The 22923-nt window shown below is 46.0% G+C and overlaps 1 protein-coding gene and 1 pseudogene across 1 annotated transcript; both read left to right on the forward strand.

Annotated features, from left to right (window-relative positions):
• Positions 1-4084: 4084 nt before the first annotated feature.
• LOC136511714 (heat shock 70 kDa protein 15-like) lies at positions 4085-12557 on the forward strand. Its single transcript, XM_066505751.1, has 10 exons — positions 4085-4238; positions 4500-5728; positions 7647-7853; positions 7981-8076; positions 10298-10519; positions 10839-11033; positions 11110-11256; positions 11487-11636; positions 11789-11919; positions 12003-12557. Exons 2-10 carry the CDS (start codon positions 4559-4561, stop codon positions 12211-12213), a joined length of 2529 nt encoding a protein of 842 aa, XP_066361848.1. The 5' UTR covers positions 4085-4238; positions 4500-4558; the 3' UTR covers positions 12214-12557.
• Positions 12558-14338: 1781 nt separating this feature from the next.
• LOC136512958 (noroxomaritidine synthase-like) lies at positions 14339-22823 on the forward strand (annotated as a pseudogene).
• Positions 22824-22923: the final 100 nt, after the last annotated feature.

Here is a 22923-nt window from a genome sequence, read left to right on the forward strand (position 1 = left end):
GATAGGATCTTCACGCACCATGGCTCCGCCGGGGGTCTTCGTTCAGGATCTCTTGACACCATCCATTAAGGAAGACAAGGAAGTTGTAGAAGTACCCCCTGCCGAGCAGTTGGTACTCACGATACCTTCGTAGGTCGCCGATTGGAGGGAACAATTCATCAAATACCTCTCCAACGGCGAAGTACCCACCGACAAAATTGAAACCGAATGACTAATTCACCGAAGTAACCACTATGTGTTGGTGGACGGTAGCCTGATGAGGAAAAGTGCCAAGGAAGGGATACTGTAGAAGTGCATCATCCAAGACGATGGTGTGAAGCTACTATCTGAAATTCACTCTGGCTCCTGTGGCAATCATGCGGCTTTGAGAACACTGGTCGGCAAAGCTTTTCGAGTAGGTTTCTACTAGCCCACGGCCATCTCCGATGCTGAAAATCTCGTTTGACGATGTGAGGGTTGTCAGTTTTTTGCCAAACAAATACATGTACCGGTACAGGAACTACAGACCATCCTAGCTTCTTGGCCATTCTCATGCTGGGGACTGGATATGATTGAACCTTTCAAACCAGCGCCAGGAGGTTTCCGGTATGTGTATGTCGCCATTGATAAGTTCTCCAAGTGGATTGAGTACAAACCACTCGTCGCAGCTACTACTAAGAAAGCAGTCGAGCTCCTAATGGATGGTGGCCGTATCCCCTGGAGTTTGTCGATCTGCTTCTGATAGATCAAAACCAAAAGGTGGTCGACATTGAACTATAGTGGTCAGAGCCGATTCCGTGAGGGAGAGGCAGTCGGCGACCTTCTGGCTGACTTGATCGATAGATGCGATCAGATCATCGTTGTTGACCTGCTTCCTCGAGTAGCGGGGCAACATGCAGTGAGTTGTTGGTGAAGACAACCTCGAAAGTGGTTCTGAGATTAGATTTGCTGTTGCAGGCATTGGTGTGGTCGGCGTAGAATCGATCTGTATTGGCTTGATGATCTCTCCGTCTTCGTCAGCATTGATGAACTAGGAGATCGATCTGACCATAAAGATCTAGCCAAGCTTTGGAGAGGACGAAGAGCCTAAAAAGTGTACCATCTTGTTCATCATAGAAACAACACGCACACCCTTACCTGGCGCGCCAACTGTCGATAGAATATCGTCGACAGTCCTCTGAGGGGTAACCCATGAATATAGATTGATCAGCAGAGGTGCATGTAATCAAGAACAAGAAGGCAACAGAGACATTAGATAGGTTTGGGCTGTCAGCACGACGTAATACTCTACTCCTGTGGTCTATTGGTTTATATTGGCTATCGTATGATATTGCGTGTGTTTTGAGAGGGTTCCCTATCCGCCTTATATAGCCGGGGGTAGGGTTATAAGTCGGTTAGATCTAGAAGATAACCAGTAAGTAATAACAGGTTATAGGAATCACGGGATCGAGCATATCCTAACAGATCTCGTAGCAACTTCAGGATATCACCCTTTGATGTTTTGTGGTACACACCGAGCAGTACCGTGCACCGTAAGTCTTCATCTTATGGGCTGGACCACCCCTAGTGGCGTAGCACATGTAGTCTACCATGGGTATCCAGGGTCGTACCCCCACATGTATGCATGGCGGCATGCAACCACTAGAGAAGCATGGGCCCGAGAGGCGGTGGGGGGTGTAGGGCACACCTAGGGTGTGGCCGCACCCTGGCTGGCCCTGCTCGCCACCATCTTGCTCCTGTGGGCTCTTGGCTAGATCTAGACCCCTCCCATGGAGGGGGTCAGCCCAAGTTTGGCATGTAGGTGGGCTTTTCTTTTTATTCTCTTCGTGCATTTCTGTTTTACGCTTTCTGTTTTGCGCGTTTTGCTTGGTTTTCCACTTGTATTCGAATATAAGTTCTGCAAAACATGTTTTCTGCAATACAAGTGGATCTAGGTAAATATTCATTTCTCTCATTTTGGACTTTATTTGGCGGTTGGATTTGATAGTTAGTGACCGTCAACATTTGGTTTTAGATAATTGATGAAACATATTGGACTAATCCTTTATCTAAGTGTTTGAAATTAGAGAGGATGGTCCAAGGCCAAGTGATGGAGCTAGAAGATGATAGTCATGATGATGGTGATGGCCTAAATGAAGATCAAGGCTTCAACTTGAAAAAAAGAAAGAGAAAAACAAAATTGGCTCAAGGCAAAGGTATAATTGATAGGGCCATTTTGTTTTTGTCAATCAAGACACCATAGAGGGTGTGATTGGGTTTAGGATAGATAGCCATACTATTAAAAGGGGTGATCTAAGTGCCACTATATGAATTAACTCAATGCATTTGCATTAGGACCTAGTAAGTGCTAACATCCCTTGAAAAACATGTTTGTGAAATGCTAACTCATGTGCACAAGTGATGGAACTTGGTGAAGTTAACACATTTGCACAAGGGATGAAAGAGGAGAAGAAGTGAAGGGCACTGAGGTGACCAGACGCGTCATGCGAGTTTGGTGGCATACCCTAGCTCAGGCCGAGAGCAGCAGGCGCACCGAACGCTAGCTCGAGGGCACGACCGGATGTGCCCTAGCACTGTTCACCATCTAGCAGTGGGCTCAGAGGTGGACCGAACATTGGCCAGGGTCCGGTCAGGGGAGACTAGATGGGTCCAACCACGAATTTGAGGCTCTAGGAGCTCTCTGTACCGCACCAGACCCTAAGGGGAGCTGAGTCCGTTCAGTTGATCGGTGAGTCTGGTCCAAAGGCGAAGAGCGTGCACGAAAAGCCATTGAGCGGCAATGGTAACATTCAAACAACTAGTAACACGTGGTGATCATCGGGCGACCGGACCTTGGTGACCACTGCAGGAGAGTCCGGTTAGTGCGCAGAAATCAGGATGAGGGGGCCAACGAGTATGTGACTTGTTGGGGCTTTTATAAATAGGTGTTGGCCGGCTCTAGCTCACCCTCTTGGACTTTTTTTTATCATTGATACATCCTTGTGAGTTAAGTCAAACACCTCCCACTCATCTCCTTCATTGATTCATCATCTTTGTGAGATTATGAGTGATTCTAGTGCATTTGCTTAGAGTTTAAGCATCTAGTGGCACTAGTGATCGTGTGAGTTGAGCTCCTCCTTGCTGCTCACGTGGCACTCTCTCTCTTGGATGGGTTGACCCACCACTACAATTGCTCTTTGTTAGTGGTGGACGGGTGAAAGGGCGGCAACGAGCGATTGATGATGTAACCGATAAAGAGCGCGCCACTAGTCAAGGACGACTATGGAGGCCGATGGTAGGAAAAAGCAGAATTGGAAACAAAAATGATTATTTATTTATTTATATTTTGTGTTATTTATGGGTGTACACGTGGTCATCCTGCATGTCACGGGAATGTTTGGATCTTTAGCCAAATCTTGACTCACCTTGCAAGGCAAGAAAACCATACGTAGTTGAGTGTTTGAATCTCTTGCAGAGTTTTTTTTTCTTTTTTTTGTTATCAAGGATATTCTTGCTATCTCAAGCTAGCCAATTTAGCTCTCACCTTGGCAAGGTAAGGCTAGCCTAGCCTGGCGAGGTAAGGCAAGACTAGTCGAGAACCAAACTGACCCAAAGCTACGAGAGTGTTCGCTTGAGCCGTTAGCATTGTGCTCGTTACGAGAGTGTTCATTTAAGCCGCTGCGAGTGTAGAAGTTGATCGCACGTTCATAAGCCACCCTATATGCCATCATGGTCGTTGTATTTCTTCTTCTTTTTCATTATTGGCTCCGCTCGCTACAGCAGCTGTTGCTGCTGTATATCCATACTTGTAGAGTACTGTAGCACATGCTATACAGCCACAACCATATTGTATTGATATGCCGATCAGGTTGATTACTATTTATTACTGGAAATACAACTAGAACTAGGTTGGAAAACTGGAAGAAAACCCATCATCCCATCCTATTGTCTATTGACCTATTCCCACAGAGAGATCCAACAGGTGCAAAACTCAAGCACACATGGTTTATACCAAAAAAAAAAACTCAAGCACCCATCTAACCGTCCATGAAACTTGGCATCAAACCAGCGGCTCAGATGTCTATCTCTGGCGGCGCAGGATCGTAGCACCGAGGGTTTCCAGTCCACGTTCTAGAAGATTCCCGTCTACATTGACCGACCCCGCGGCACACACCGTATATCACCGCCTCCTCTCCCCCTTCTCGCCAAAAGGAAAGCCCTGCCCGTACTTCCGTTGCGGCGCTACGATCTTCGACGGGCCTCGGTCTCCACCTCTGAAGGTACGATCGGATTCTCCATTCCTCCTTACTGGATGGTTAGGTTAATGTTTGGATGTTTTTTGCGGCGGGTTTGGAGCCGTCGACTGGGACGGCGGTTTGTAGTCGTCGGCTGGGATTCGCATTGCGTTTGGTGAAGAGTTCATAGCTGTTCGTTTTGATGCGTGAAATTCATGGTTTCGGCGTTCTCGTCTTAGATTCACGGAAGAATTCGTCGCTTCTGTGACCTGCCTAACCTGTAGATCTCTGCCTTTTGCGATGCAGTGGCTGCTCGTGATCCAGATCTGAAGCTGTAGTGGTCGGCAGCTGAGTGTGCATCGAAGATGAGCGTGGTGGGGCTCGACCTCGGCAATGAGAGCTGCATCGTGGCGGTCGCGCGGCAGCGCGGCATCGACGTGGTCCTCAACGAGGAGTCCAAGCGCGAGACACCCGCCATCGTCTGCTTTGGGGACAAGCAGCGGTTCATCGGCACCGCCGGCGCCGCGTCCTCCACCATGAACCCCAAAAACTCCATCTCTCAGATCAAACGCCTGCTCGGCCGCAAGTTCTCCGACCCCGAGCTGCAGAGCGATCTCGCCTCCTTCCCGTTCCGTGTCACGGAGGGCGCCGATGGTTTTCCCCTGGTCCATGCACGGTACCTGGGCGAGGAGCAGACGTTCACCCCCACCCAGCTGCTTGCCATGGTTCTGTCCAATTTGAAGGGCATTGCTGAGGGTAACCTGAATGCCGCAGTTGTTGATTGTTGCATTGGTATCCCGGTCTACTTCACAGATCTGCAGCGCAGGGCTGTTCTTGATGCTGCTACTGTTGCGGGTCTCCGGCCATTGCGATTGTTCCATGAGACGACAGCCACTGCCCTGGCATATGGTATTTATAAGACTGATCTCCCAGAGAATGACCAGTTGAACGTTGCATTTGTTGATGTCGGTCATGCAAGCATGCAGGTCAGTGTTGTTGGTTACAAGAAAGGACAGCTCAAGATGTTGTCGCATACGTATGACCAGTCTCTTGGTGGGAGGGACTTTGATGAGGCCCTGTTTAAGCACTTTGCAGCAAAATTTAAAGAGGAATATAAGATTGATGTGTACCAGAATGCGCGTGCATGCATTAGGTTGCGCGTGGCATGTGAGAAACTTAAGAAGGTGCTGAGCGCCAACCCAGGGGCCCCACTGAACATTGAGTGCTTGATGGATGAGAAGGATGTGCGGGGTTTTATTAAGAGAGAGGAGTTCGAACAGATCAGTGCCTCTGTGCTGGAACGCGTGAAAGGGCCACTGGAGAAGGCCTTGGCTGAAGCTGGGTTGACTACTGAAAATGTGCACTTTGTTGAGGTTGTTGGATCTGGTTCTCGTGTTCCGGCTATAATCAAGATAATTACTGAATTTTTTGGGAAGGAGCCAAGACGGACCATGAATGCAAGTGAGTGTGTTGCGCGAGGATGTGCTCTTCAGTGTGCTATTCTCAGCCCCACTTTCAAAGTGCGAGAATTCCAGGTATGCTCCTCAGCTTACCTTTGTATATCTGTTTTCTGTTACTGTGGATTGGATCATACCAGACTAGTATATATCTTAAACTTGTTCTTTTTTCCTAGAACTAATGCTGATAGCTGCTGTTGTTTAACCTGAAAATCATGCTTTTGATTACCATCAGTAAGGAGTCTGTTTTAAAGTTTGAAGAAAGTATTTGGTTTGATGTGTTGTCCCTTTTTAGATTACACAATGACACACACTTCATTGCTTGTAAATTGTTATTTTTTAAAAAAAAATCGAGTAGTTGATATGTATATTTGTTTTTTATGCCGACTTATACATATTGAAGTTTAGAAAGATGTGTGCTGCTGTCTATGTTCAATTAATAGTATTGGATACTGCAACAGTTGCATACCATCTGGAAACTAAAACTTCGAAAGATGTGCACCACTGGAACTGCTAATTCATGAAAAATAGATCACAGCACTGTGTCAACAATCAAACAGTCTATCACCTTTTTTTTTTCTCTTTCAATGTTATCTTCACCTTTCTAGATATTCTTGTTCTTGTTGCACACTGGCTTTTATTTTTCCCTGTAGTCTTTTTCCTAGAACTAATGTTGATAGATGCTATTGTTTAACCTGAAAATCCTGCTTATAATAACCGTCAGTACGGAGTCTGTTTTAAAGTTTGAAGACAGTATTTGGTTTGCTGCAACAACAACAACAACAACAAAGCCTTTAAGTCCCAAACAAGTTGGGGTAGGCTAGAGTTGAAACCCAACAGAAGCAATCAAGGTTCAGGCACGTGAATAGCTGTCTTCCAAGCACTCCTATCTAAGGCTAAGTCTTTGAGTATATTCCATCCTTTCAAGTCTCCTTTTATTGCCTCTACCCAAGTCAACTTCGGTCTTCCTCTGCCTCTCTTCACGTTACCATCCTGACTTAGGATTCCACTACGCACCGGTGCATCTGGAGGTCTCCGTTGCACATGTCCAAACCATCTCAACCGGTGTTGGACAAGCTTTTCTTCAATTGGCGCTACCCCTAATCTCTCACGTATATCATCGTTCCGAACTCGATCCTTTCGGGTTTCATCTCCATTTAAGTGGCTAAGTTTTTACATTGGCTCGCCACGCCTAACACAACCCTCCTCCTTTACCAGGGCTTGGGACCTGCTATGCTGGGACACCAAAGGCGCCCCACCATAGGCGGAGTCCCTTTTTGGCATTACAAATGCTACGCACTTCATTGCTTGTAAATTGTTCAAATTGGTGTTTACTGGAGCAGCCGATATGTATACTTGTATTTGATTTAGGTTGGCAATAACAGTCACTTAACTAGTAAGTGGAATTTTTTCCCTGGGTGTAACATTTGCTTGTGCCAATGACCAACTAAATTTGCAATACTATTCAATGAATGTGGTCTGGTTTTTCCTGGTTCGTGTTTTAATATCTAACAAAAAGGACTAATTTGATCTCAGTGATCTTGTCTGGTTAAAGTTTTATTCAAAATGTTCTTAAATTACAGATTCTTCTAAAACAGCCTTTTAAGTTTTTCATGGAAAAATTGCTGTAGTAATTATTGCTGGATAAAGTAGGTGCTTAAGTATTCCATTTTCCCCGCATGGAATAGTGGTAGTAGTGTTAAAAATGCCCTCTGCGACATTTTAGGTGTCCTTGTGACATTCTCACTAACTTTTTTCATTAATTCTTCATTATAGTTTGTGCTGTTTTCCTTTAGTGGTGTATCTTGTGGAATCCTTGCCACATGTTCAACAGTAGCAGTTTGATTCACATCACATACAAGTACATGGTACTGTGTTGTTATGTATTTCCATACTTAATGATCTTAATTAAAACTGTATAAAATGAAAGGTTACTATATGATATGTGCTTTTATGTCTTTCATCCTGGCAATGACGCTGGATTGGTATTTTGCAGGTTAATGATGGGTTTCCTTTCTCAATTGCATTGTCATGGAATGGAGACTCCCAGAATACACCCCAACAGACCCTTGTATTCCCAAAGGGGAATGCAATTCCTAGCACTAAAGCTCTTACCTTCTTTAAATCCAGTACATTTGAAGTTGATGTTTTGTATGTCGACCCAGACGACTCACAAGTTTCACAAAAAATAAGCACTTACACAGTAAGCAATCCTTTTCACAATGGTTATGTTATTCAATAGTAGTTCTGCTGGTGCTATATGTTTGAGTATTACAGCCCTTGCATGTATTGCGATAGTTGATTTGATATGATGTGCTAAACTCTGGCAGATTGGCCCTTTCCAAACCTCCAAAGGAGAGAAGGCCAAACTGAAAGTGAAAGTGCGTCTCAACATCCATGGGACTGTCACAGTTGATTCGGCAATGGTAAGTTACAATAATAGAGAAAATTCCCTTTGTAGCACTGAGAAAAGTTAGCCTTCCTCCTATAGCACTGAAAGTTTTCATGCCTTGTATAGCACCAGTCTCATATTTTGTTCCCTAGTTTGGAATTCTGTCAGTTATGCGGTTAAGTGCCATGTGAACAAAGATGAATTTGGCCTCCCTCATGCATGACAAGCCCTGTAAGCATGCAGCAGCACGCCTATGACCAACATGCTCATGCACTTAGACTAGTTCTCTAGTAAAATAGGAAGGACATACTTTTTAGAAAAAATGCACTCTGTAACGCTCATGCGGTTTTTAAAATATCACTGTTTCACAATGGCAGAAAAACTACAGGTTCAACAATGCATGGACACAAACACAATCAGCCCACTAATACCACAATAGGTTCACATGACCAATTCAAATATACATAGGTTCGAACACATAACTTGCGCCCAAGTTCACACATGTAGTACATTAGGTTTACAAACATAAAAGGCATACATACATATCTGATACATGAGAGACCATGAAACAATCACAAAATAAGCCTTCTCTTGCTTCTCGTGCTCATAGCAGGACTAGCAGTGTGTATCAGAGACCATGAAACAATCACAAAATAAGCCTTCTCTTGCTTCTCGTGCTCATAGCAGGGCTAGCAGAGTCAGTCTTTTTGCTCCTTGTGGCCATTGCTGGGCTGTCAAATGTGACCAAAAGACTCTTGCCCCTTTGCTTGTTAGCAATCTGCTTCCTTTTCCTTGTAGGCAAACTTTCCAGGAGCAGTTGTCGTGACAACAGACATAGCCTCAGGTTGGTTTGAACCAGATCTTGACCTACACCTATACATGTATGGAAGAAATAGTTTGGCACAATAAAATTCAGAAATGCGGTAAACGAGGAATTCAATAGAATACCTCACAGAGCCCCTCCAGATTCTGAGTTACCTCCTTGTCGTTTAGTTATAGTTGCAGATTGTAGACTTTGGCTATGGTGACATGGAAACTACTTAGAGTTGTTAAGTTAATAAATGAGATATTCAACGGAGCACAATTAAATTTGTACTAACCTTTGTGGAAAAGTCATAGTGCATGCTGGCGCTTCATCATTTGAAGGCACAATGCTTGTCTAAGGTGAGGTGGTCTTTTTCTTCTTTGGTGGCCCTCTACATGAGGAATAAGATAATACAATAATATAATTTTACAACTGCAGCAACAAATAAGATGCTTAATTTTCAGCAAATAAGTTGATTTCGGATCCATCCTGTGCATAAAAAATATCCTTGACCATGAGAAAATTCCTACTACTACCAACATGCTGAAGAAATTGCAGGAGAAAGTAACTGACCCTTCAAGCCATTCATGTCGCCCGTGGCCCGGCTGCTGCCTGCCTTCCTTCCTGCCGACCTTGCTGCCCATGGCCCGGCTGCTGCTCGTGTCGCCCATGGCCGGGGCACCCGCACACGGCCCTTGGCAGGCCGCCTTCGCTGCTGCGCCGCCCCTGCCTCCCCTCCCGCTGACCTTGCTTCCCATTGCCGGGCCGCTGCTCGTGCCGCCCATGGCTGGACCGCCGCCCTTCACACTTGTGGCTGAGGCCAGGCTGCCGCCTGTGCCATCCATGGCCAAGGCCAGGCCGCTCCTATTGAGATCTAGGGTTTGGGGAGGAAGACGCCATGGGATAGGAGAGAGGGACGTGTGAGAGCCGAGAGGGAGTGTTGACCTCCCGTGACTCGGGCGACGGTGAGAGCCTGGAAAGGTGTTCTTTTTTCTGGGGGTATTTTGGTCCAAGAGGTATAACTGAGATGGAATCTAAACAGAATATGCACACAAAGCTGACGAAAATTCCTATCTAGGGAATAAAAGATGAGACTTAGTGCTATATAAAAAAAGGGTGTACCCAGTGCAGAGAGCTCTAGCTCTGTGCGGGGTCTGGGGAAGGGTGTTAGTGGCAAGCCTTACCCTTGCCTGTGCAATGTGAGGAGACCGCGACTCGAACCCGGGATCTTCCGGTCACAGGCGGTAAGACTCTACCGCTTGTACCAGGCCCGCCCTTCAGACTTAGTGCTATATAAGGCATGAAAACTTTTTCAGTGCTATAGGAGGAAGGTCAACTTTTTTCAGTGCTACACAAGGAATTTTCTCACAATGATATGTGTTTGTGCAGCCTCCTTTGGGACGGCTGTCAGTGTTTCTAACACTTTGTTGTATGCTACTTTTGCATGCAGATGCTGGAGGAGGATGTGGAAGTTCCAGTCTCATCTGCAAATGAAGCTCCAAAGGATACTATGAAGATGGACACAGATGATGCGCCAAGTGATCCTGCTGCTGGATCTGATGTGAATATGCAGGAGCCTAAAAGTGCTGATACCAGTGAGGCTGCTCCTGCAGCTGAAAATGGAGCACAAGATACTGAGGAAAAATCTGTTCCGATGGAAACTGATGCAAAGGTATGATATGTTCTTGGCAAATTGTTGGATTATAGGATATGAGGATGATATTATGATGAATTAGTGGTTTTTTGTCATATTGTCATGGGTGAGCTGCCAGACACAGTGCTTTCTGTTTATTCAGAGCTGTTTCTTGTATCTTGAGATGTCATCGCAAAGAGTAATTTATAGGCTAGCTTTCTTGTTCTGTCCATGTGTGTTAGAATTATAATAATTGTTTGTCCACGTAAGTTATATTACTTGTATTTTGTTCTGTTTATGAATGCCTGGTTGTATGTTCATAAACTAATAATTTGTTGGTTGACTTTATTGTATTTAGGTTGAGCCGTCAAAAAAGAAAGTTAAGAAAACTACTGTTCCGGTCCATGAGTTGATCTATGGGGCCTTGGCTGCAGCTGACCTGCAGAAGGCTGTAGAGAAAGAGTATGAGATGTCTCTTCAAGACAGAGTAATGGAAGAAACAAAGGAGAAGAAGAATGCTGTTGAAGCTTATGTGTATGACATGCGTAACAAGGTATATTGAGTTACATATACCAATAATAATGTTGTCTTGTGAAGTTGTGAGCCTGATTTTGTTTTCTTCTATTTAGCTATATGACAAGTACAGTGATTTTGTCACACCTGAGGACAAGGAAGGTTTGATTGCTAAGCTTCAGGAGGTTGAAGACTGGCTCTATGAAGATGGCGAGGATGAGACCAAGGGAGTTTATATTGCTAAACTAGAAGAACTTAAAAAGGTATGCCTTCTTTAGCATATTTGCACACTATTCTATGTTGGTCATTGGTATAATGTTTTTCGGTATTTAAGGTTTTAGCAGTGTCGGATCTAGGATTTTGAGCCAATTAACAGTCATTGCAAAATTTAGGGCTAAGCGTATTTTGGCAAAAGCTCCCCCACTGCTTATGCCTAGATCTGCCACTGGGTTTTAGATAGATGATGGATTTTTTTTTTCTTTTCTGATTGCAGGTTGGTGATCCTATTGAGGTGCGCTTCAAAGAATGGGAGATTAGAAGTTCTGCTGTTAGTCAACTGGTATACTGCATCAATAGCTTCAGAGAAGCTGCACTGTCTAATGACCAGAAGTTTGAACACATAGACATGTCAGAAAAGCAAAAGGTTTATCTCTAACTAGTAACTTTAAATAAATATAATACAGTGTAGTTGAGCTTTCTCCTATTCCCATGATAGATTACCTTAACTGCAATGTGATTCACAAGTTTTGAGAAATACTGTCATTGGCTTGTTACTAATTTCATTTTGTTTTGCAGGTCATTAACGAGTGTTCAGAAGCAGAGATTTGGCTAATAGAGAAAAGGCAGCAGCAGGATGCTCTGCCAAAGCATGCTAATCCGGTCCTTCTTGCTGCTGACCTTAAGAAGAAAGCTGAAACACTCGACAGGTTAGCATATGGTCTATATGCCCTTCTCCCTTTCTGAGTCACCTTATTACTGAGAGGCCTTATCCCTAAACCTTGATCTACAGGTTCTGCAAGCCGATTATGACGAAACCAAAGCCAGCTCCTAAGCCAGAGACTCCACCTCCGGCAGAAACCACCCAGGCTCCTGAGCCTCAGACACCAGAGCAGCAGCAATCAAATGGCGAAAGCACAGCCAGCGGGGGAGCTGCAGAGGAGCCTCCAGCCGAGCAGATGGACACAGACAAACCTGAGGGAGCCACAGATCCCTCGGCCTAGCTTTGCCGTTGATCAAACATTTGTGTGATTGACCCTGTTCACCTGCTTTTATAGTCGGTGGGGGTGTGAACTAAGCGAGATGGTTGTTCGGTCGGTCACATTTGAGGATGTGTGTTGGGACGTTAAGTTATTCTGTTTCTTGTTTCTTGACAAAGGAGGTGGTTGGATGGTTGAAGGATTAAGAGCAGTGGGGTACACTTTCTCAGGTTTCCCCCCCCCCCCCCCCCCCCCCCCCCCACGCGCACGATGTAATCTTTCAGCCTATTCGTTTCGTCGTAAACGATTGTGGATTACTTGCTGCTGGTTGGTTTGGGGTGTGAGAAAAATACTGTTTAAGCTTATAATCCACGATCGTATACGAGCAAGCGAACGGGCTATTTATTGAAGATGGTCCGTAAGACCGTGGGTAAATGGCGATTCTGAATTTTTCGTGTTTTTATTGTGAAGGTCTTTTTTTTTTTTGCTGGAAAAACATCAGGGTCTGCACATTTAGTTCAAATTAACATTTAATTAAGATTATTCATCAAGTCTCTGCACCAGCTGTTCCAACTAAGGGGTCTATTCGCTGGTTGGTTTCTAGGCCGGTTTGGGCTGGCTGAAACCAACAAGTGAACAGGCTGAAGGTCTAATCTGCCACACCTTATCCAGGAGTTTTTAGGAGCTCTTTAAAACTATTAGGTCTCAGGTCTCACAAGGGATGACTGCTAGATAGCTTCTCTTTAAAATCAGTTCCATATTATAATCTTTTTAAAAATATTAGCTTTTTTCTAACTCCCTCTCTCCTATCTACTGTAAGAAATTGTTTTACCAACATTTACCAGTGCAGCTGCTCAAGAAGCCGGAAAAAAACTAAATGAGTGAAGCAGAGTTGTACAAAATAGGTAACATTAACATTATTAGTAGAGCTTTGAACACTTCCTGCTGAAACAATGTGGCGAGTGGGAATTGGAGCTGGGTGCTGTTTAGTTGCACTTCATTTTGCAAAATTTTTTAAGATTCTCCGTCACATCGAATCTTTAGACGCATGTATGGAGCATTAAATATAAATAAAAAATAAAACTAATTACACAGTTTAGACGAAATTTATGAGACGAATCTTTTGAGCCTAATTAGACTATGATTGAACACTAATTATCAAATAACAACGAAAGTGCTACAATACCATTTTCCAAATTTTTTCGCAAACTAAAAAGGCCCTGGTGAAATGTAGGGCCTCACTGGAGCTGGTGAAATGTTAGCTTACCAATGTGGCGAGTGGGAGCTGGAGCTGGTGAAATAGCTTCCGTGGCTACAGTGGGCTCGTGGGAGCTGGAACTGGTGAAATGTAGGTTCCCTGGCTACTCTTTGCAGTTGATTTTGGGTAGAAGAAAAAAGGTAGGCTCCTTGCTACAGTAGCGATAGTATTGAAGCTCTAGCAGGAGGCAAATTTATCAATAGTTCCGGTAGTCTTGTATATAGCGAGCGATCAATAGTTCCGGTAGTCTTGTATATAGCGAGCGAGATCATCGTTTTGTCATTAAAAAACTGGTACTCCTAGTGTTTTAACAGTTGTGCTTATGTCAAAAAAATTCTCATTTGTATTCATTCGTTTTAATTAAGCATTTAGTATGCAAATAATAAAACAAATTACCAGTGGTCTAGTGGTGGAATAGTACCCTGCCACGGTACAGATCTGGTTCGATTGCCGGCTCGGGCATGATTTTTATTCTTCCCCGGCCTCGTCGCTTGTCATCGTCACCTTTGGAATGTTTTTTTCCCCTCCTTTTTCTGAAAAACTTACAAAAATGACACTCGAAAGATTGATTGATTTTCCATGGTGCTACTTTTGTGAAGGACAGCTACAAACTACTATCGGTAATAGTGACGACGGTGGTAAAAGCAATAGCCACGCCAATGTCACGTTTCCATATCTAGCAAACCTCCGCAACCCATGCACACTAGTGTTGTGAGCCCATGGCCATGGGAAGCACACTCCCACGGGGAAGAACCACCGGCAGAAACACACGATCATGCCATTGCCATGCACGCACGCCTATCTATCTAACCATGCTAAGCTTGCTAACGTACATGCCACCACCAAGCCACAGTTGTTCCTTCCACCTTTCATGCGCACTCAGCCATAGCCATGGGCGCCCTCCGGAGCTTGGCCCTCTCCTACCTGGAATTCCTCGTGGCCGCATTGTGCTTCGTCTCCCTCTCCGCCCTGCGCCTCGCGGTGCACGCGCGGCGGCCGTGGTGGGCATGCTCCCATTCGTGCTCGCGAACCTCGGGCGCCTCCTGGACGCCACCACCGACGCGCTCCGCGGGTCCGGGTGCACGTTCGTGTTCCGCGGGCCGTGGCTCGCCCGCGCGGACTTCCTGCTGACGTGCGACCCGGTGGCCGTCCAGCACTGCCTGGCGTCCAACCACGGGGGCTACGACAAGGGCCGGGACTTCGCGGAGATGCTCGACGTCGTCGGCGACGGGCTGCTGGTCGCGGACGCCGCGTCGTGGGCGCGCCAGCGGCACGTCGCCGCCACCGTCTTCGGCACCCCGGCGTTCTGGTTCTTCGTCCTGTCCACCATGGCGCGGCAGACGGTGCGGTTGCTCATGTGGTTCCTGGACCCTGCCGCCGCGGATGATCGAGAGGGGGATGGTGGCGGCGTCATTGATCTCGAGGACGTGTTCATGCGGTACTCGCTCGACGTGTCCTACGCCTCCGCGTTCCTTGCCGACCTGGACACGCTGTCCATCGCCGCCGCCGACGCACCGGTGCCGCCGTTCGGCCAGGCGACCAGGGTGGCCAGCTAGTCTGCGCTCTTCAGGCACATCGTGCCGGCCTGGTGGTGGAGGCTGCTGAGGTGGCTCATGTTAGGTTTCTTTTTAGTCATGTTCATCGGATCGGGATGTATTGGTAGTAGGAATAGGTGTTCGGGTTTCACAGAGAGACAGAGAGAAAGGGGTGATAGGTTGCAAACCATCGAATGCCATAGTTGTCGAAGCTCCGGCCGGGGTTTCGTTGACGGGCGCCATCTGCGCGCCGGCAGCGACGTTCGGTGGAGAGGGAGTCGGCGCTGTGGCGTCCTCGGCGGCGGCGTGTGCGTCGGGGTGGCGTTGCCGGTGTCGGTGGTGCTTCCCGTCGCTGGCAGCGCCCCTTCTCAAGACCGGGTCTAGGGTTAGGATGTCGGTGGGGTGACTGGCGGCGCGGTGAACCTCGTCCTGCGAGCCCCGGCCCCCACCTTTCCTTTATAGCGCTGTGCGACGGGGGCCCACCAACCATGTAGGGTTGGGCGCCCCCGATCAGGGCGCGAGAACAAGGCCCAGTTAGGCCGTTGGGCCTAACTGGTGGGAGATCAATCCTAACATTCTCTCCCTTGATCTCTCATCTATTCTTCGTTCTTTAATTTCATACTCAAAACTTTCAACTCATATTTTTCTTGCTTCCATCCTATTTCATCACAGATTAGTGCATAGAACTGTCCCATCGTCATAGCAATTAGTGCCGTTAGACTAACAGCCACAATACAATTCTCCGTTTTGAAATGTAAACTTTCTTTGGGCCCTTCGTATGTTCGGGTATCATAGGCTTTCCCTTAAACCCATGCCGGCTACGTGTTCTCTGAACACGTTGGGTGGTAAGCCCTTTATGAGTGGATCCGCGAGCATTTTCTCTGTACTTATATGCTCAAGATTTATTATATGATCCCGAACTTTATCTTTCACAACATAGTATTTTATGTCAATGTGTTTGGCAGCACCACTTGACCTATTATTGTAAGCGTACTGTACCGCTGGATTGTTATCACAATACAATCTCAGTGGTTCATTTATATCATCAATCACTTTCAATCCGGGTATGAATTTCTTCAGCCAATTCACCTGCCCCATTACCTCATAGCATGCTACAAACTCGGCATACATTGTCGAGGATGTAGTCACGGTTTGTTTAGAGCTTTTCCACGATATAGCCCCTCCTGCGAGAGTAAATACATATCCTGATGTGGATTTTCTTTCATCTCCCGCATAATCAGAATCTGAATACCTCTCTATCTATAGGGAGTCAAATCTTCTATATGTAAGCATGAGGCCTTTCGTACCCTGCAAATAACGCAGGACTTTCTTCACTAATTTCCAATGTTCAATTCCTGGATTCTTTTGATATCTGCCAAGTAACCCGGTAACAAAAGCTAAGTCAGGGCGTGTACACACTTGAGCATATTGTAAACTTCCAACAGCTGAAGCATATGGTACCGCTTTCATTCGGTCAATTTCATATTGGTTCTTGGGACACTGATGTTCCCCAAATCTATCGCCCTTGACTATAGGAGCAGGTGAAGGACTGCACGCATGCATACTAAATTTCTTCAGGACCTTTTCTATGTATGCCTTTTGCGATAATCCTAGAACTCCTTTTCTCCTGTCTTAGTGAATCTCTATTCCCAAAATGAACGAAGCCTCACCGAGATCTTTCATATCAAAGTTTGAGGACAAGAATTTCTTCGTTTCCATTAGTAGATTGATATCACTACTAGCAAGCAAGATATCATCCACATACAAAATTAGGAATATGTACTTTCCATTCTTGAACTTTGCATAAACGCAATTGTCCTCAACATTTTCTTCAAACCCAAAACCTTTTATTGTTCTATCAAACTTCAAATACCACTGTCTTGAAGCTTGCTTCAATCCGTAGATTGATTTCTTCAGGCGACATCCCATATTTTCCTTTCCTTTTACGACAAAACCTTTCAGTTGTGCCATATAAACATTTTCTTCCAAATCCCCATTTAGGAAAGCCGTCTTTACATCCATTTGATGTAACTCCAAATCATAGTGGGCTACAAGTGCCATTATAATTCTGAAGGAATCTTTACATGAGACTGGAGAAAACGTCTCATTGTAATCAATCCCTTCTCTTTGCGTGAAGCCTTTCGCCATAAGTCGCACTTTAAATCTTTCTATATTCCCTTGGGAGTCATATTTCGTTTTGTAGACCCATTTACAGCCTACTATTTTGGCTCATTTAGGAATATTTTCTAAGTCCTAAACTTTATTGGCACTCATTGATTTCAATTCATCTTCCATGGCCTTAAGCCACTTTGATGAGTGGTCGCTTCTCATGGCTTCTTCAAATGAGGTGGGATCATCCCCCATCTGACATTCTTCTGTTTCATAAACTTCATAGTCATCAGTAAGAGCTGATCGTCTTATTCTTTGAGACCTTCTAGGTGCCTCCGGCACTTGTTTCACATTGGGCTGTTGTTGTTCTTCCTCATGTGCAACATTTGGTTCTATAGGTTCCTCAAGGATAGGTTCCTCAAGGACAGGTTCCTCATGTTCATTCATTGTTGCCACGGGAGAACTTGCAACAGGTGTTGGCACTACAGTGTCCTACATTGTCGGTGCAACAGCAACAGGTAGCGTGAAGAATGATTCTTCAACCATCGAAGTGGGTACATGTACCCGCTTCTCCTGTAGGCTGATTTCTCATGCTACCATGCTCCCCCTAATCATGTTATCCTCCAAGAACACAGCATGTCCTGTTTCTACAATCTTCGTATGTCTGTCAGGACAATAGAAGCGATATCCTTTCGATCTTTCTGGATAACCAATAAAATGGCAGCTGACTGTCTTGGAGTCTAACTTTCCTATGTTTGGGTTAAACACTTTTGCCTTAGCTAGATAGCCCCACACACGCAAATGGTTAAGTGAGGGTTCTCTTCCTGTCCATAATTCATACGGTGTTTTAGGCACCGATTTACTTGGTACTCGATTAAGTATGTGAATGGCGATTTTCAGTGCCTCCATCCATAAACTAATCGGTAATGTGGAGTAACTCATCATGCTTCTTACCATATCCATTAAGGTACGGTTACGTCTTTCAGCCACTCCATTATGCTGAGGCTCCCCCGGTGTGGAGTACTGAGCAACTATGCCATTTTCCTGTAGAAACCTTGCAAATGGTCCAGGAATTTGGCCATATGGGGTATGTCACCCATAGTACTCTCCACCTTGGTCTGATCGTACTATCTTGATTTTCTTATTGTGCTGATTTTCAACTTCAGCTTTAAATATTTTGAATTTATCCAATGCTTCCGATCTTTCTTTAATTGGATAAATATTGCCATAATGAGAGTAGTCATCTGTGAATGTTATAAACGAGTCATAACCATCCACACTTTTCACAGAAAAAGGACCACATATGTCTGTGTGGATTATTTCTAAAACTCCTATGCTTCGTTTGACATCTTTTTTAATTTTTTTTGACATACTTTCCTTTGATACAATTAATACATTGTTCTAAATCTGAAAATTCTAAGTGCGGGAGAATTGATTCCTTAACCAATCATTCCATTCTCCCCCTCGAAATATGGCCCAAGCGACAATGCCATAATTTCGAAGAGATAGTATCAATTCTCTTCCGCTTCTTAGTTACATCCACAGATAGGGAATCATTCACATTCTCATCACATACATTATTTGCATTCTCAGCAAGAGATAATAAATAAAGTTTGTCTTGTCGGAAGGCAAGACCAACACATTTATTATTAACCAGTATCTTACACTTGCCATCACCAAAATGGCAATCAATTCCATCATCATCAAGTTTTGAAACACTTATCAAATTTCTACGTAAAGAGGAAACATAAAGTACTTCTTTAAGTCTAAGTACAAAACCATTATTCAATTCTAAAGAAAAATCTCCAATGGCTTCAACATTGGCTTGCACTCCATTTGCAACTTTAATCGTTCTTTCTCCTCTTTGCAAGGTTCTCATCCCACTTAACCCCTGTAAAGAATTTGCAACATGAGTAGTTGCTCCTGAATCAACCCACTAAGTGGATTTGTCATAACATAAATACAGAGATTCATCTACAAATGTAATAAATTTATCACCTTTCTTTAGCAGAGATTTCAGGAAGTTTGGACAATCCCTCTTGTAGTGCCCCTTCTTGAAGCAGTGCTTGCACTGATCTTTTTTAGCTCCACCATACTGCTGATTCTCAGAATCCTGGGGTTTCTTTCCCTGTGAACTAGAGGAAGAGGTCTTATCCCACTTAGGTTTCCCTTGTGGTTTAGAATTCTTGTCATTAAAGTTCTTTCTTTTGTTGTCCTTCACAAAATGAGCAAATTCACCTTGTGAGGACTTTATCCTCTCCTCTTCTTGAGCACACATTGAGATGAGTCTTTCTATGCCCCATCTTTCAGGCTGCATATTATAGTTCACAATGAAGGTGTCATATTCTTTTGGCAAAGAAGCAAAAATTAAATGAATCAGGAAATCCTCCTTCAAATTCATTTCTTTTAGCTTAGATGCCATAGTGTTCATCTTCACAATGTGCTCTCTTATGCTACCACCAGTGAATTTCTTATTCACAAGCTTCTTAATCAGTGAACTTGCTGTGGCCTTGGTAGACCCAGTAAACTGACTCTTGATTTTCTCAAGATATTCTTTGGCAGTAGCACATTCAGGGATTGAGCCCCTTATCTGTTCTTCTATGGTGGCTTTGGCTACCAACAAGCACTTGCGGTTGGAGAGAGTCCATTGCCTATGTTTAAGGTCATATTTCATTCTTATTTCAGCATGATTACACTTTCGAGAAGCGAAATCAGTGTCAGATTCATTGTCATCTCTCACCGGGTCCTCTGGCTCAGTAGGACACGGTGAGGTGATGGCAAAATCGACCTCTCCCAACGCAAGTTCCAATTCATACTTCTCCCGCCACACACGGTGATTGGTTTCGTTGAGTGTCGGGATGTTGGTAATATTCACAATGCATTTGTCTCCTGAAATCACACCAGAGTGAGTAAGAAACATTTATACATAAAATTCCATGCTTTAACTCAACGTTGGTTAAATTAAAACTTATAATTCATCCATGCAAACATTTTACATCACCGTTGGGCAGAAGTAAAATTAATGCACAATTTCTCATGGATCAAAAAATTATAATATTGTTATTAACAACGTTGGTAAAAAAATAATAATATCATAATCGCATCAAAATTATCAGAAATTCATTTCTCTTAAAATTAAATTATCCCGTTGGTTCAAATTTAATCAAAGAGAACAATAATTATCATGCACAGCGGAAACATTAATAATCTTTTCATATTATTATTTTCCAGAAGCACTAAAAAATTCACCGTTATCTGAGCAAAATATCGTTGGATAAAATTTGCACAGAAAATTGTATCAAAATCATTCAAATTCATCAAAATATGCATTTAAAATTGCTCCTGGAAAATAATAAGAAAATTTTCTTCTTCTTCTTTCATTTTCAGCCCAGCGCGGCCCAAAACGCGCTGAAAACCCGCTCGGCCCAGCAGCGTGGCCCGGCCAGCAGCGCGCGCTGCAGCGGCCCAAGACGGCCCAGCGTCCGCGCGCTCGCCCAGGCCGCACCCAGGCCGCAACCTGGGCCTGGGCCGGCAAAGCGCCTCGGCAGCGCACCCCTGCTTGGGCCTCGAGTTGGCCCAACGCATCTCGAGCGTCCGTCTCGATCCGATGGCCAGGCGCACGTTTCGCCGAGTATAAAACCTCAACGCCGCGCCCGATCGAGCAAACCCTAGGTCATTTCATTCGGTCTCTCTCTTCGCCTCACTGCTCTCTCTCTTCTCCTTTCTCAGTCGCAGCGCAACCGAGTGACCGAGAGCGAAGGAACGAGCGCTCCATGGCGCTGTCGCCGGCCCCCTCGCCGGCGCGCGTGCTCCCCAACGGGTGAGCACGCCGCCGTCGAACGGCCTGGCCGCGGCGCCCCTTGGCCGAGCCCAGCGAGCAGCGAGCCGAATTGGCACTTCTTCTCCTGCGCCGGCGAAAAAGCCGGTTCGGCTCTTCTTCTTCCGCGCCGGTGAAGGTTCATCCAACGAACCCTAACCCTAACGCATTTTTCCCCTTTCTGATTTTGAGTTTGTTCTTTTCGGGTTTATCCGAATGGGAAAAACTAGGGTTAGGGTTAAGGTTCGTTCTTGCCGATTCGATTTCTTTGCTTTCGTTTCTTTCTTTTCGTTCATCCGAATGGAAAACTAGGATTATGGTTAGGGTTCGACCCTTCTTTCTTTCTTTTTCCCCTTTTCTCTCTTTCGGATTTGCGTCTAGGGTTCTCGAAATCTGACCCTCCCCTTTTCCCTTCTTCAATCCCTTCTTCAGATTTGATTTGGGGAATTAGGGTTAGGTCTTAGGGTTTGGTTTTCTATTTTCTTTCCCGATCCGCATCAGATCGGTCGGTTTCACTTCCTCGATCTGATTTCTTGTCGAATCGTGGCTCTGATACCATTGTTAGGTTTCTTTTTAGTCATGTTCATCGGATCGGGATGTATTGGTAGTAGGAATAGGTGTTCGGGTTTCACAGAGAGACAGAGAGAAATGGGTGATAGGTTGCAAACCATCGAATGCCGTAGTTGTCGAAGCTCCGGCCAGGGTTTCGTTGACGGACGCCATCTGCGCGCCGGCAGCGACGTTCAGTGGAGAGGGAGTCGGCGCTGTGGCGTCCTCGGCGGCGGCGTGTGCGTCGGGGTGGCGTTGCCGGCGTCGGTGGTGCTTCCCGTCGCTGGCAGCGCCCCTTCTCAAGATCGGGTCTAGGGTTAGGATGTCGGTGGGGTGACTGGCGGCGCGGTGAACCTCGTCCTGCGAGCCCCGGCTCCCACCTTTCCTTTATAGCGCTGTGCGACGGAGGCCCACCAACCATGTAGGGTTGGGCGTCCCCGATCAGGACACGAGAACAAAACCCAGTTAGGCCGTTGGGCCTAACTGGTGGGAGATCAATCCTAACAGCTCAATGTCGGCGCCGAGACGAGGCTGGCCGAGGCCAAGGCGGTCCTCCACGAGTTCGTCTACCGCGAGATCGCCGAACGCAAGTCACGGCTCGCCATCGGAAGCCAATCAGGAGAAGGCAGCGACCTCCTGTCACTGTACATGGCATGGCCGAGGGACCCCGGCATGAGCGAGCGGCAGAGGGATCAGTTCCTCCGGGACTCCGCCGTAGGATACATGTTCGCGGCCAAGGACCTCATCGTCGCCGCGCTCACCTGGTTCTTCTACATGCTCTGCATGCACCCGCACGTCGAGGCCAAGATCCTCGACGAGCTCAGGTCCCTGCAACCCACCGCCACGGTCGCCTCCACCGGCGGCGGCGAGCACGCCGTGTTCGACTCTAACGCGCTCCAGCCCGCGTCCTACCTCCACGCGGCGGTCCTGGAGACGCTGCGGCTGTTCCCGCCGGCGCCGTTCGAGGAGAAAGAGGCAGTAGCGACGTGCTGCCTGACGGCACCACGGTGGCCAAGGGCACCAGGGTCATCTTCTGCATCTACGCCATGGGCAGGATGGAGGGGATATGGGGCAGCGACTGCCACGAGTTCCGACCGGAACGGTGGCTGCCCGATATTGGCCGAGTCCAGCACGAGCCCAGCCACAAGTTCGCCGTGTTCAACTGCGGACCCAGGAGCTGCCTTGGCAAAAACTTGGGGCTCAGCAACATCAAGATTGCCGCCGCAGCGATCTTATACAACTTTCAGGTGGAGCGCGTCGACGGCCAGGTCCTTGAGCCGCAGAACTCAGTGCTGCTCCACACCAAGAACGGGATGAGGGTTAGGATCAAGAGGAGGCAGGCAGCATGATGCATCGTGCTACCTTTGCATCAGTTAAACTCCAGAAAATGGCAGGGAAAGGAACAAAAGGTGATAGAGCTTATATTAGAATAAAAATGCAGCACAAATTCCATTCCAGATTAATCT

This window comes from Miscanthus floridulus, chromosome 16 (genome assembly GCF_019320115.1).
Source record: "Miscanthus floridulus cultivar M001 chromosome 16, ASM1932011v1, whole genome shotgun sequence".
Classification (NCBI taxonomy): domain Eukaryota; kingdom Viridiplantae; phylum Streptophyta; class Magnoliopsida; order Poales; family Poaceae; genus Miscanthus; species Miscanthus floridulus.

What these genes read in the sequence shown, in the direction of transcription:
- LOC136511714 (XM_066505751.1), top strand. Translation starts at nt 4,559, where the DNA reads ATGAGCGTGGTGGGGCTCGACCTCGGCAATGAGAGCTGCATCGTGGCG. An exon ending in AAAAAATAAGCACTTACACA is followed by an intron (nt 7,854 to 7,980) that starts GTAAGCAATCCT and finishes AAACTCTGGCAG; the next exon opens with ATTGGCCCTTTCCAAACCTC. An exon ending in AAAGCTGAAACACTCGACAG is followed by an intron (nt 11,920 to 12,002) that starts GTTAGCATATGG and finishes CTTGATCTACAG; the next exon opens with GTTCTGCAAGCCGATTATGA.